General features: G+C 42.0%; 1 protein-coding gene across 3 annotated transcripts in view; it reads right to left on the reverse strand.

Annotated features, from left to right (window-relative positions):
• Acyp2 (acylphosphatase 2) overlaps window positions 1-4592 on the reverse strand; it is a 204761-nt gene extending 200169 nt beyond the window's left edge. The window contains exon 1 of one of the 3 annotated variants that reach the window (XM_008823014.3): window positions 4279-4569. In XM_008823014.3, the coding sequence (XP_008821236.1) occupies window positions 4279-4402 (124 nt within the window). In that variant the 5' untranslated portion in view covers window positions 4403-4569. Of the gene's footprint in view, window positions 1-4278 lie in introns of all 3 variants that reach the window. The other 2 variants (XM_029558616.1, XM_029558615.1) reach the window with 2 other exon arrangements.
• Window positions 4593-14188: the final 9596 nt, after the last annotated feature.

Genomic DNA, 14188 nt, shown 5'->3' on the forward strand with positions numbered 1-14188 from the left:
CAGAGGGAATCATTAATTCAAAAACCTACTGAAAATTTACACATACAAGATACCTACATGAGTCCATGGGTAGAGAGAGCTCTAGGATACCTAACAAGAAATAGTGTGGGAGAAAACTTCCTTTGAGTTGTTGGCCAGGGTAGTCCAAGAGTATCTCCAAATTACACAGGCTATGCCACAGCCCTTGATTGTCTCCCAGAACTTGAAGGTAAGACCCTATTGCTGAAGGCAAGACATACCTTGGACATAGGATTTGGAGCAATGGAGCTGGAACTGAAGCCACCTCTCCTGAAAGCCAGCTCTCATAGCTTTGGAGAGCACTATGCAAGCTGCTAAGGGAGAACCTCAAATGATGGTCCACCCCCAACTCCAAGGCCTAAAAACCACATCAATGACTGGCACGACAAAGGACATTGGTGCAGTAATGGTACTTTTATCTTGGGGGTAATCAACAGCTATCTAATCGGACAAAACCAACTCAGTGGCAGGAAACTCGTGTGTGGTACTGTAAACCTATCCAAATACACATAGCTGGAGAGGTCATAGATCTTAAGAGAAACCCCCAAGGTTGTCATATCCCTAATCAAATGTAGTTTCTTACTATGTGCAAAATATGGATTCTTAAATTACAGAGAAGTATCCCAGTCACCATCCATAAAGAAGTTTCTTTTTCAACAGACAGAGATTACAGAGTTCCACAACTGGTCACACACAGAGATTGTCTGTGAATTGCCCAAGCCTAAGTGGCCTATTTATGATGCAATCTCTACACCTAAGGCTCACAGAACATAAAACAAGGGACAAAGAGAACACTAATGCATCTTTCAATTCTCACCAGTGAAGCTCCCTCATGCAACAGAGGGCCAGGAAGGCAAAAGGTCACAAATGGCCAAAACATAGAGAATAAGAGTGTGGGTCCTTGAACAGGTCTCCTATGCTAAAATCCACCTACCCAGGGCTCAGGAACAATTGTGGAAAAGGGGGTAGAAAGATTTTAAAAGCCAGGGAGAAGGTGCATGACCGTACAGAAATAAGAGTCCTACAGGCTCCTGGGACCTTGCTCATATGAACTACAGCAATGATGTCAACATGCACAATACCTATGCAAACTCAAGCAAACAAAACCCCAGAGCAGAATTGTAGAAATGGGCAACAAGCCCAATCTTAAAGAATTATTGGCAGTTGATTACTGCTGGGTGAGAAAGAGCTGCTCTTCTTAAAGGGAAGGACTCTAGATAGGCTGACTAGACCCCAGTGGATAAACTTGTACTGTGGGACGTCTGGAGACACTAATTTGACATGATAGGACTTAACACAAATGACAGAATGTATGAATTCCGGTGGGGGGGCTATGGGAGGGTGTCAGTGGGGAAGGGGATATAAAGATAATTAAGATGTTCTGTATGAAATACACAAAAATGAAATAAAAAAATTAAAAACAATAAAGATATAGCCTAGTGGTAGAATACAGGTGCAAGGCCCTTGGTTCAACTCCCAGCACTACCAAAAGAAAAAGTATAAAATTTAAAGTCAGAGAGATATGAGAGAAAATTTCATCTGGCTAAGGGCTTTGTTCTAATTTCATTTCTGTTGCTGTGATAAAAACACTCAACAAAAAGCAACTTAAGTGTGAAAGGGTTTATTTGGCTTACAATTCCAGGTTTTTGTTCATCATTGTGGCAGCTAGTCACATCCTCTTTACACTTTACAGTCCAGGATCCACTGCCTAGGGAATAGTGCCACCCACAGTGGCCTGGTCTTCCCACAGCAATTAATGTAATCAAGACAATCCCATGCTCACATGCCCACAGGCCAACCTGATGCAGACAATCCCTCATTGAAACTCTCTTCCCAGGTGATTCTAGACTGTGGCAAGTTCACAATGAAAAATAATCATCACAGGTTTCTCCAAGTTACTAAACCTCTCTGTACCTTTTTCCTTCTTGTTAAAACATAAATACAGCAGGTGTCTCACCAGACTGTAATGAGAACTAAGGAACTATGAGATGCTCAGCTCAAGAAGCATCCTCAATAAACTTCCTACATGTGCATTTACATGTGTGTAGCAGGCGCTCGCGCTCGTGCGTGCACACACACAAACGCACATTAACACACATCACTACTGCCATCCCTGTTCACTGAACCAAATGTTTTCAGTCGACCTTTGCCACCACTTTCATATTCTAGATAATGTGTGTCAGTGATTTATTGTGGCAATTTTCAACCACAGTTGCAAGCCCCTGTAGTTTCTTAAGGCACAAACCCAAGGAGAATTTAAGGGACTCAATTTAAAATTTTCAACTTCCACCTGTACCCTTTCCTAAACCCGGCTTGACACTTTGCTGTGGCATTCCTTTCCTTCCTCCTTTCACAGTGAATCTTTGAAAGAAAGGCTCTTTACAAAAGACATACTTTCACCCATTTCCAACCTTACCCTAGTACGTTTCCCTAGAGTGTAACAATCTATAGAATACCAAAATAAAAGGATAATCAGTCCCTCTTTTAATCAAACTTCCATTAAAAACTACCAGCTTTTCCACTTAGAAATAAAATTCCAATACAAACTTACCTTTTAAATTTATGGTTACCATACTTAAGATATTTATATTATTTTCATCAGTTGTATTCTAATAATTGCAAAGTAGCACAATCCAGAAGAAAAAGAATGTGACACTTAGAGCCTTATTGAAAGAAAATGAAGTATTTTAAGTGCACATACACATGCACACACATTAGGAAAGTGCAATAAAGAAATTCTCTAGAGGTGATAAACATTACCAGTGAAATCTACCTGATGACTTTATATCCATACTCAGGTGCTAAGGATCCAAGTGTAACCGACTGTGACTAGTAATAATCAGATAGAGATTAAAGACACATGTGCAAACATCTAAGCGTTAGTAGCTTAAAATGAAATGGAGATCTTCTTTAAAGGGTAAAAACTCATTCAATTTTATGTCTTACAGGGCTTATACTGAGTTCAATATTGTATGACTGTATTAATTCAACTGTGAACCTAAAAATTTACAGCCACCTTTGAAAGAGATGTATCCTTGCTCTGGAATGTGTTACTGAATATGTTAAAGCTGTAAGGAAATGCTTCTTCTAATCATGTGGTTATTAAATTTAAAAAAATTTTATAAAAAAATAAAACTTTTTCTTTTTGGTCTTTTTGAGACAGGGTCTCCCTGTAGCCCCAGCTGTCCTGGAACTCACTATGTAGACCAGGATGGCTTTGAACTCACAGAGATTGGCCTGCCTCTGCCTCCTGAGTGCTGGGCTTAAAGGTGGCACCACCACGACAAGCCAAAACTTTTTTTTTAAGAAAAAAAAAGAAAAGAAATTCTCAAGCACAACAATGGAATAAAATTCTGTGGAGGAGCTGGAATGGAAATCAAACTCAGAGGAAAAGAAAGGGTGTAAAAATTCCCTGTTAAACAGTATTCTTTTTACTTTGGAGACAGGGTCTCATTAGCCCAGACTGGCCTTGAACATTCTATGTAGCCACCTCCCAGGTGCTGGGTGACAGGAGTGTGCCACCACACCCTTGCTGATGCAGTGATGAGCATCCCACCCAGAGCTCAGAGCACGTTAGGCAAGCACTCTACTAACTTAGCTACCTCCTCAGTCCAAAATACTTTTTCCTTTTAAATGAATGATGGTAGACAGTAAATTACTACAGTATTTATTAGGTAAATTTCAACCATTGTTTTAACATTTTAATTTACAAATAAATTTTTTTACGATAAGTGAGACATTACAACCTTTGCAACTACTTAAGCTTATGATGGCAAAAAAAAAATAGGTAACCTTATTTAAGCTGGCCAGGGATGAAGTGCACAAATGCAAAGCCCTGGGTTCAACCCCAGAATCCCAGTTGGAAAAACTACTATAGAAAGTTAGGGAGGGACTGTTAGAACCTCCGACAAATCAAACCATCCAATTATCAAACCCAAGTAGTTTCTGTGACGAATAACCCTCTGATTTTTCCTTTCCCAATAGCCTGTTGCTAGCAGCTGCCCCTTAGGGTACCCCTATGGGTACCCCGCCCCTTTGGGTACTCCCTCCGCCCTTCGCCGGTAGCCTCCGCGCTGGGCCCCGCCAGCCCTCTTGCGCACGCGCACTTCGCCTCCTTGCATCCCCGGCTGCTGAGTCATGACGGAGCGGAAGTCCCTGACCCAGAGAGACCAGGCGTCCTTGAGACGGCTGGCGCTAGCTTCCTCATCGCCCTCTCCCTCGCCCTCTCCCTCCTACAGCCACCTCGGCCTCCCCGCGTACCCTGCACTCTCCCGAACACCTCGTAGTCCACGGACTTGAGCGGCCCGGCCATGCCCGCGAGGCCTCTGGCGAGCAGGCGGAGCCGGGTGCGCGGTGCGGAGACTGCGCGGGAAAGCAGACTCATGGGCGCCGTGCCGGGTCACGCGTCCACGGGCCGCAAATGAGCCCGGAGCCCGACCGGACTCCGGCGTCCCAGCCTACTGGGCGCCCCGCCCTCGCTCGGCTCCCGGCGGGGATACGGCTCCAGAAAAGAAATGCTGCTCCGGGCGAGAATGTGGCTCCCAGCAAAGATGCGCCCGCCCGCGTCCCGCAGCAGCCAGGCGAGGGACCCGTGCTCGAGTCCCCAGCCTTTGACGTTTGATACCAAAGAAAGTGTGTTGATAATCTTATACATATGAAAGGAATTAAGTCATATTAACATTGATCTCACAAACTCAATGTCATTTAATTGACACCAAAAACAGTTAGGAGATGTTTTTAAACAAGATGGGGAGAGGAGGACTTGGGAAGAATGAGTTAAATGAGACTGTGAGGGGGATGAAAGTAATGGGGTGTGAAAATTACGAAATAACATTATGTACATGTGTGAAATCGTTTTGAGACAGGGTCTCCCTGTACCCCAGCTGACCTGGAACTCTTATGTAGACCAGGCTGGCCTCAGTCTCACAGAGATCTACCTGCCTCTGCCTCCCTAGTGCCGGGACTAAAGGCGTGCACCATCATGCTCGACTTAAAATTTTTAATTTTATGTGTGTTTGGCCTGAATGTTAGTGCAGCGCGTGCGTAAAATGCCCTTTGAGGACTGAAGAGGGCGTCCCCTGGAACTGGAGTTAGGATAGTTTTTAGCTGCCACTGGGTGCTGGGAACCAAACCTGGGTCCTCTGGAAGAGCAAAGAGCCATCTCTCCAGCATATATATATATATTTGGCTTTTGAGTCCTAGCCCTAGCTGGCCTGGAACTCACTATGTACACCTCCCAGGCTGGCCTCCATCTCTGAGATCTACATCTTGTAAAGTACTGGGAGTAAAGGCATGTGCCACCATGCTCAGCTCCAAGTAATTATTTTTAAGCTAATGTGTTTTTATATTGGTATATACTGTGAAGAAATTAATTCAAATTAATTAACATACTCATAACTTTTATGGAGAGAACATTTAAGAACTCAGCAACTTTCAAGTGTACATTTAATTTCATATATTTTGCATGCACATATATAAATGCACCACATGCATGTAATGCCCTCAGAGGTCAAGAAGATGGCATCAGAGTCCCTGGAATTGGAGTTACAGCCACTTGTTAGCAGCCCTATGGGTGCTGGGAACCAAACCCAGGCGTTCTACAAGAGCAGCCAGTGCTCTTAAACTGCTGAGCCATCTCTTCAGCCACCCTTCCCTCTTTTTCTTTTGATAGGATCTCACTGTGTAGTTCTGGATGGCCTGGAACCTGCTTCTATATTCATCATTAACAGTAGTCATCATTCTGTAAATGTAATGATCTCTATTTTGTGTGAACAAATTTTGTATCCTTAGACCAATATCTCCATTCCCAATCCCTCTTCAGTCACTCCCACCAAGATGGGCTTTTGAAATGAGGACCTGCTTAGGGCTGAGTGTTTTTGGTCACCAGATCATTATGAAACGTTCAGACAACTGCAAAATCTATGGTGACTGGGAGCTAGCTCATCAGTTAACTTTGTCAGTCAGGCTGCTGAGTCAGAAAGGCTTTGACTTGTATTCCTATTGTAAATAGACTGTGATACTTTCTAGGACAAGAAATTTTTTTTAATGTTTTTATTTTTTTATGCATATGAGTGAATTGCCTGCATGCATGTAAGTGCACCCATATCATGCAATGCCTGTGGAAGTCAGAAGAGGGCATCAGATCCCCTGGAACTGAAGTTACAGATGGTTTAAGTCATCATGTCGGTGCTGAGAACCCAACCTGGGTTCTCTGCAAGAGCAGCCAGTGCTCTTAACTGCTGAGCCATCTCTCCAGTCCCAGGACAAGAAATTTTAATAATCTGGACTCATGCTAATGGAAACAGAAAACGATTCACAGTCATTTTGCCTGTTGTTTACTTGTAGGTAGCTTTGTTCAGTGGTCTTGATTATTGTGCAGCAGCATTTCAGTTGCCCAGGGCAGTCAAGGTGGTTTAGATTTCCTAGTGAGCTATTTTAAGGTCTTACCTTATACCAGCCCATCACTGCAAAGAACCTGGATACAGCTTTTGATAATTTGTCTTCTAAATTTCAAATCCTTTTACATATGAGAATTTGCATTTCTCAAATTGTTTGTTGACCACAATAACTGTGCTCATCTCTCCACATAGTTAGAACACTGTACTGCAACTTGTTTAAATATTACATACCAATTCTATCTGGGAACACCAAAAAAAAAAAAAAATCATCTGAAACTGGACAGAGTATGGTTAATCATTTTTTTACATTTTATTATTTTTATTTTATGTGTATGAGTGTATTACCTGCATGTAGGTAAGGGCACCCATGTCCTGCAGTGCCCGCGGAGGACAGAAGAGGCCATTGGATCCCCTGGAACTGGAATTACAGACAGTTGTTAGCTGCCATATGGGTGCTGGCATTTGAACCCAGGTCCTCTGCAAGAACAACCAGTGTTCTTAGCTGCTGAGCCATCTCTCCAGCCCTGGTTAATCATTTTTTAAAGTATGTTCTGGAAGTGATAATCTGGATGATTTTGCACAGTGAAGGTCGGGATAGTGCAGAGAGCACAGTTTATCTCTTCCTTTTATCTCCCAAGACATTTCATGCAGACTATGGAATCAACGTAGATTTTAAGTCATTCTCAAATGTCTTCAGATTCTTTGCATTGCATTTGTAGTCAAACTCGCTGTCCCCAGCCTCCACTAACCTCTTACTGGTCATCCTGCAGGTGACCCACAGGCAAGAGCAGTCGATACAACACAAGGACTTTTCCCTTGAGTCTACTTTATCTGGAATATACCACGTGCTTCCAGATCCCTCCCTGCTCTGCTCCATTGCCTTTGCAAGCATTGCTCAGATTTTATCTTGTTTGCTTAATGCATCTTCCCCATTGGTTGTGTATCTTCAAAATCATTGGCTGGGAATGCTGACATTTCCTTTTCTTAATCAGCCTTTGACTTTTCTCCACATTTACCCAAGAGCACCCCTGCCAATTATTATGTAGCTCTACTTTAACTTTAGAAGTGCTATGGCAACAATTGACATTTGCTTAGCTAAAAAATGCACTGCATCTGCCAACAACAGAACATTAGCAAATGGAAATTTTTATGTGTCATTTCACGTGGATTGCCAATAACTTGATTCTAAGACTTCAGAAATTCTAAGTAAATATTTCTAAAACTTAAAGTAATTTTAAATAACAAACTTTTTGAAAATAAAAGGGGAAAAATCAGTCATCCATAATCCTAACACATCTGATACCATTTTTTCCATGCTGTCTCTATATAAGTTCATATATGGGTTTAAGTACTTATAGCAGAAATTCAACTAAACATGAATATAAAACATGCTTTAAGTATAGTGTGAATTGAACTTATGTTCTATTTTCCCTGTTTTAGTTCTTCCAATGAATATCTTAATAATTTCATGATGTATGGGTTGGGGAGATGGCTCAGAGGTTAAGAGCATTGGGTGTTCCTGCAAAGGACCTGGGTTTGATTCCCAGCACCCACATGGCAGCTAACAACCATCTGCAACTCCAGTACCAGGGCATATGATGCCCTCTTCTGACCTCCATGGGCATTGCATGACTTGGGTGCACCTACTACATGCAGGCAATACCCTCTCATACATATAAAATAAAAATAATAAATATAATGAAAATAAATAATTTCATGATATGAAATGTATACAACCATAGATTAACCCTCTTAACCATAGATTAACCCTCTTAAATGCTTGGCTTCCCAAAAGAGGTTTTCATCTTACTGCAATTAATCAGAAAATTGCTTAAGCACTTTATCAGGAAAGAATTTTCCCCCCAGAAGGAGATTCTGTCCCACGTTGGAAGTGATTTTTCTTTATCACAGTTCAATTTAGTTTTGAAAACTCAGAAAGGCACATAATGTTAAATCGTCTTTCCTACCTCAATACTGCTTAAGCTAGACTGTGGAAAAAGACTTGGCTGATCCCTCCCTCTGCTCTGATCTCCCACTACCTAACTAAGAGTAGGAACAGGTACCAATTTGGCTCTCTGAGATTGGCAAATATTAAAAGCTGATGAGTTGGGGCTTTGCCTCACTGGGAATCCCTGGCTGCATCCTTGATAGACAATGCCTGTACTCTGTACTTGCCCCATGCCTGCTTCCTTATTAAATGTGAGCCTCCAACCTCTTCAGCTGAGAGAGCCTAGCACCAAACGAAAAGAACATCTGGGCACATTAACTTTGAAGGGACCACAGGCCTCTTGTCATCCCATCTGATCAAGGGGTACTCTGCCCTGCCACTGACGAAGGCACAGCCTGCTGTGAATCTACATCCCCTCCATCAGCCTTGCTGATGTTTTCCAGACTTCTCCAGCCATAACCTCTCCTCTTTACTCTCCTTAGTTTGGTTCAACTAATAGTCTCTTCTAGCTCCAAGGAGTAAACACAGCACCTCATCTTGAATTTACATGTACCAATGGTTTTGCTTCCTGCTCCAGGACTTAGCTGAAACTGAAGTAAAAGTCTCCTTTGTCCAATCAGCTAAAGTCAATAAATAAACCTTGTTTGGTACCTAATTTGAATATGTTAATGGAACAATTTTTTTTTTTTTGGCAGTACTAGAAATTGAACCTAGGGTATCATGCATAAAAGGCAGATACCCTACCACTGAGCTCCAGCTTTGAACAAATTTTTAAAAATATTTTATTTATTTATATTTTTATATGTGTATGAATGAATTGCCTACATGTATGTAAGTGTACCTGAGTTGTGTGATATCTGTGGCTGTTAGAAGAGGGCATCAGATTTTATGAAACTGGAGTTATGGACAGTTATTATTTATCATGTGGATACCAGGAATCAAACCCAGGTCTTCTGCAAGAGCAGTCAGTACTCTTATCCACTGTGACATCTCTCCAGCCCCACCACCAGTCAGATGTTCTGCCTAGAAAAAGGATAAAAACTTTCAGATAAATTTCTAGGACTAAGAAACCTGGTATTACAGAGGTTTTTAAAAATTCAGAATAGCAAGACTACACCAGATCAAGAGATGTACAAAACTATATAAATATTCTGCAAGAACAACCAGTGTTCTTAACCACTGAGCCATCTCTCCAGCCCCAAACAGAATATTTTTTAACCCAGAGTCTCAGAAATTTATACATAGACTGACTACTCAATATGACAGAGTAATCATTAACTTTATTATGATTTGTTTATTTTATTTATTTTTCATTGGGTTTTTTTTTCCCCTAGACACAGTCTCATTATGTAGCCCAGGCTAGCCTTGCATTTGTGGCAGTCCTTCTGCCTTAGCCTACAAACTGCTGGAACTGTAGGTTTAAACCACCACGAGTGGCTTATCATCAGCTTTATTACATGTGATAAAATCATTGTGAGCATTTTTGTTTGGTTGGTACATTGGTCAGTTTTTGAGGGTCTCTGACTAATGTATTCCAGACTGGCCTCAAATTAATTACATAGTCAAGAATAGATTTGAACTTTAAATTACATTGTGTGTGTGTGTGTGTGTGTGTGTGTGTGTGTGTATGTGTGTGAGAGAGAGAGAGAGAGAGAGAGAGAGAGAGAGAGAGAGAGAGAGAGAGACTTGGCACATGTATGGAGACCGGAGGAAAACTTGTGAGAGTCATTTCATTCTTTCTAACATGGGCTCTGGGGATCAAACTCAGGTAATCAGATGTTACAGCAAACCCCTGTATTAGTCACTTTTCTGTTGCTGTGTTAGAAACACTGACCCAAGCAATTTATAGAAGCAATTTATTTGAGCTTACAGTTCCAGAGGAAATTAGTCTGTCATGGCAGGGAGGCATGGTGGCTGGAGGTGGCTGGAGCAGGAGCAGCAGAAATGAAGTTCTCACATCATCACGCAGGCACAGGAAGCAAGAGAGCAACTGGAGATCTGGCAAGGCTTAAGAACTCTCTAAGCCCACCCCCAGTGATGTGCTTCCTCTAGGATAGCCACACCTTCTAGAACCTCCCCAAACAGCGCCATCATCTGGGGACAAAATGTCCAAATACTTGGAGCCTATGGGGGACATTTTCATTCAAACCATCACAGCCCCTTTACTTGCTGAGCCACTGAGGTAAATATTTTATCATCCTGCTTCCATCTCCCAAGTACTGAGATTACAGGTATTCATCACTATGCCTGGTGCTGGGGATTGAACCCAGGGCTTCTTTGCAACTGAGGTATAACCCCAACACATGAGCTTGTGTTTTTATTTTTACTTATTCATTTGTTTATTTATTTTAATCTGAGACAGAATCTTCCTGTAACCTCAGCTGACCTGGAACTCACTATGTAGACCAGGCTGGCCTTGAACTCACAGAGATCCACCTGTCTCTGCCTCCCAAGTGCTGGGTTTAAAGGCATGTGCCACCATACCCAGCTGAGCATGTATTTTTAAAGGGCCTCATCTATTCTAGTGGCATATACTGAAATAAATATGCTTACAATGCTGTAATATTTAGCATTAAATCCTCAAAGGTGGGTTACTTTTCTGTTGCTGTAATAAAATAACATAACAGAAGGTGACTTACAGAAGGAAAAGTTTATTTCAGCTTAAGGTTCTAGAGGGATAAGAGTCCATCATGGTGGAGGCATGGCAGCTATCAGCAGGCATGGCGGCAGGACCACAAGTCTGAGTGCTCACACCTTGAACTGCAAACACAAGCAGAGAGAGAGAATTGCAAGTGAGACAAGGCTATGAACTCTCAAAGCCCACTTCCTCCAGTAAGGCTGGACACACTTCCTGCAGCAAGGCCACACCTAAAGATTCTATGACCCCCCAAACAGCACCACCAGCTAGGGACCAAGTGTGCAATTACTTGAGCCCAGTAGGGACATTTCTCATTCAAGCCACCACAGGTGGGGAGCAGGACAATTCAGATAGTATAGTCTTGCAAGCTAGCGATAGTTACTAAAGTTGGGTTATGGATATATGGAGTTTCGTTATACCATTCTTGAATTTGTACATGCTTGAAACTTAGGCAGAGCTATAGAATTTAAAAATTAAAAGAACTCATTTGGATACTAGGAAGTACCTGACGAATAATCCTCAAAACCATCAAAGTTTCAGAGTGTGGAGGTGCATACCTTTAATCCCAGCACTAGGGAGGAGGAATAGGCAGGTGAATCTTGATGAGACCCTTTTTCAAAAAAGACAAAAGAAGAAGAAGAAGAAGAAGAAGAAGAAGAAGAAGAAGAAGAAGAAGAAGAAGAAGAAGAAGAAGAAGAAGAAGAAGAAGAAGAAGAAGAAGAAGAAGAAGAAGAAGAAGAAGAAGAAGAAGAAGAAGAAGAAGAAGAAGAAGAAGAAGAAGAAGAAGAAGAAGAAGAAGAAGAAGAAGAAGAAGAAGAAGAAGAAGAAGAAGAAGAAGAAGAAGAAGAAGAAGAAGAAGAAGAAGAAGAAGAAGAAGAAGAAGAAGAAGAAGAAGAAGAAGAAGCTGGGTGTGATGGTGCATGCCTGTAGTTCCAGCACTTGGAACAGAGGCAGGCAAAGCTCTGTGAGTTCAAGGCTAGCCTGGTCTACATAGTGAGCTCCAGGCCAGACCAGCTGGGGCTACAGGGAAACCCTGTTTCAAAAAGACCAAAAAACGAAAAAAAAAAAAAAAAAAGAAAGAAAGTCTGAGAAACACCTAAGAGAAGTCTAAGAAGACATGATAGTTAATGTAACATGGTATCCCAAATAGGCTCGTGGAACAGAAAAAGAACTTAAGAAAAAAACTGAGGAAACTGGAAAAATAAAGTATGCACATTAGCCAACAACAGAAAAGCAATATTGGTCCATTAATTGGATAAAATGTGTTATTTATTAATAATGGTACGGGCCTGGGGAGTTGGCTCAGAAGTTAAGAGCACTGGTGCTCTTGCAGAGGACCCAGGTTTGATTCCCAGCACTCACAAGGTGGCTAACAACCCATCGTAACGCCAGTTCCAGGGGCTCCAACACCTTCTGCAGGCACTGCACGACACAGGTGCACTCACAGACATGCAGACAATACACTCATACACATAAAATAAAAATATTTTCATGATAGTACAAATATACCACTTGTCTATAAATAATAAGAGAGATAGAGTGTGAGGTATATGGGAAATCTGTACTATCTTCACAATAATTTAATAAATCTAAAGCTGTTTAAAAATTAAAAGTTTACTTCTTATGCCAGATGTGGTGGTGCATTCCTATAATCTTAGCCCCTGAGAGATGAAGGCAGGAGGATCAGGAGTTCCACATCATCATCAGCTACATAGCGAGTTTAAGCCCAGCCTGGGCTACCTGAGATGCTGTCTCAAAAAAAAATTCACTTCTTAAAAGTTTGTTTTTATATCCCATTATATATTTTCAGCGTAACATCACAAAATAATTTTCCACTGTAGTTCATGGAGTCAGTACTTAAGAAATCACTTCCAGAATCGCAATTTCAGTGCATGGTACATAACTTCAACTTTTAGTCAATTCCTAAGTCCTGCTGGGACAAAGCAGATCTTAACTGGCATGAAGAAGCATAAGCAGATAACCAAATATGCTATTGTTAATGAAGAGACTATTATAGAAACATAATCCAGAAGAAATGATATGAAATGTATAGGACATAAAGAAGGGAGGGGACTAAAATAACATGACTGTGATTAGCACTGGGTGATTTAGAGAACATGACACATGTTAAGACTAACCACAAATGTGGCTGCTTGGCCACCTCAAGGCATCAACAAATGGCTGTTCTAAGCACAAATATAGGGAACAGAAAGAGCCAGACACCAACTCGGACAAAAAGTGCAACAGCAGACCATTGTCTCCCCAATAGCCCCCAAGCTGGACGCTTTTCCTCCGAAAATAAGGAAAATATTGGGAAGGGAATTCCTTCTGATTCCACCTCAACTCTCTCTCTCTCTCTCTCTCTCTCTCTCTCTCTTCCTTAAAGGAACACATAACAGCTCTCAAAAGTGACATCAAGGGTTCTCTGGTCTCTAAGAGAGCACATCTCTTATGGTATTCTCGGTGGAATGTGGTTGGCACTCATACCCATCCCGATCTTGCCATGTTGTCTTTCAGTTGGGGGGCTTAAAATTGTCAGCTGTAACACCTACACAGACCTGCAGCTTAGACTGCACATGTAATAGCGTTTCCACCAGCAAAAAGAACATGGAAGAGGAAAGAGAGGACGTGAGCTAAGACGAGACCATCTGCTGGTGGTTCTGTGATAAAAAGTAGAGCGCGCCGGGCGTGGTGGCACACGCCTGTAGTCCCAGAACTTGGGAGGCAGAGGCAGGTGGATCTCTGTGAGTTCAAGGCCAGACTGGTCTACATAGTGAGTTCCAGGACAACTGGGACTACAGGGAGACCCTGCTTCAAAAAGACCAAAAAAAAAAAAAAGCAGAGTACTGTTTAATTTTCCTATGCCTTCTGGGGCGCGCCAAGAGGCAGAATGTGGGCCATCCGCTTTATTAGTTAACAGCAGAGCAAATGTGGCGGGTTCTAGACTTGGCCATTTCCAGGCAATGGCAGCTTCCAGTGGTGGCAGAGGAAGCATCATTTTGAATGCAGCAGTTGCAGCAGCAGCTTCCAGCTGAGCGATTTCCTGACTCTGGAAAAATCAGAAGCCAGTTCTACAGTGGAGGTGGACCCCAAAACCTTAGGCTCAAAGTGGTTCCAAGCCTCGGCAGCATATTGGAATCAACAAGGAAGCTTTCTGATAACATGCACCCACATGCCCAAGGATTG

This window comes from Nannospalax galili, unplaced genomic scaffold (assembly GCF_000622305.1).
Source record: "Nannospalax galili isolate Female #2095 unplaced genomic scaffold, S.galili_v1.0 scaffold286, whole genome shotgun sequence".
In the NCBI taxonomy this organism is placed as follows: domain Eukaryota; kingdom Metazoa; phylum Chordata; class Mammalia; order Rodentia; family Spalacidae; genus Nannospalax; species Nannospalax galili.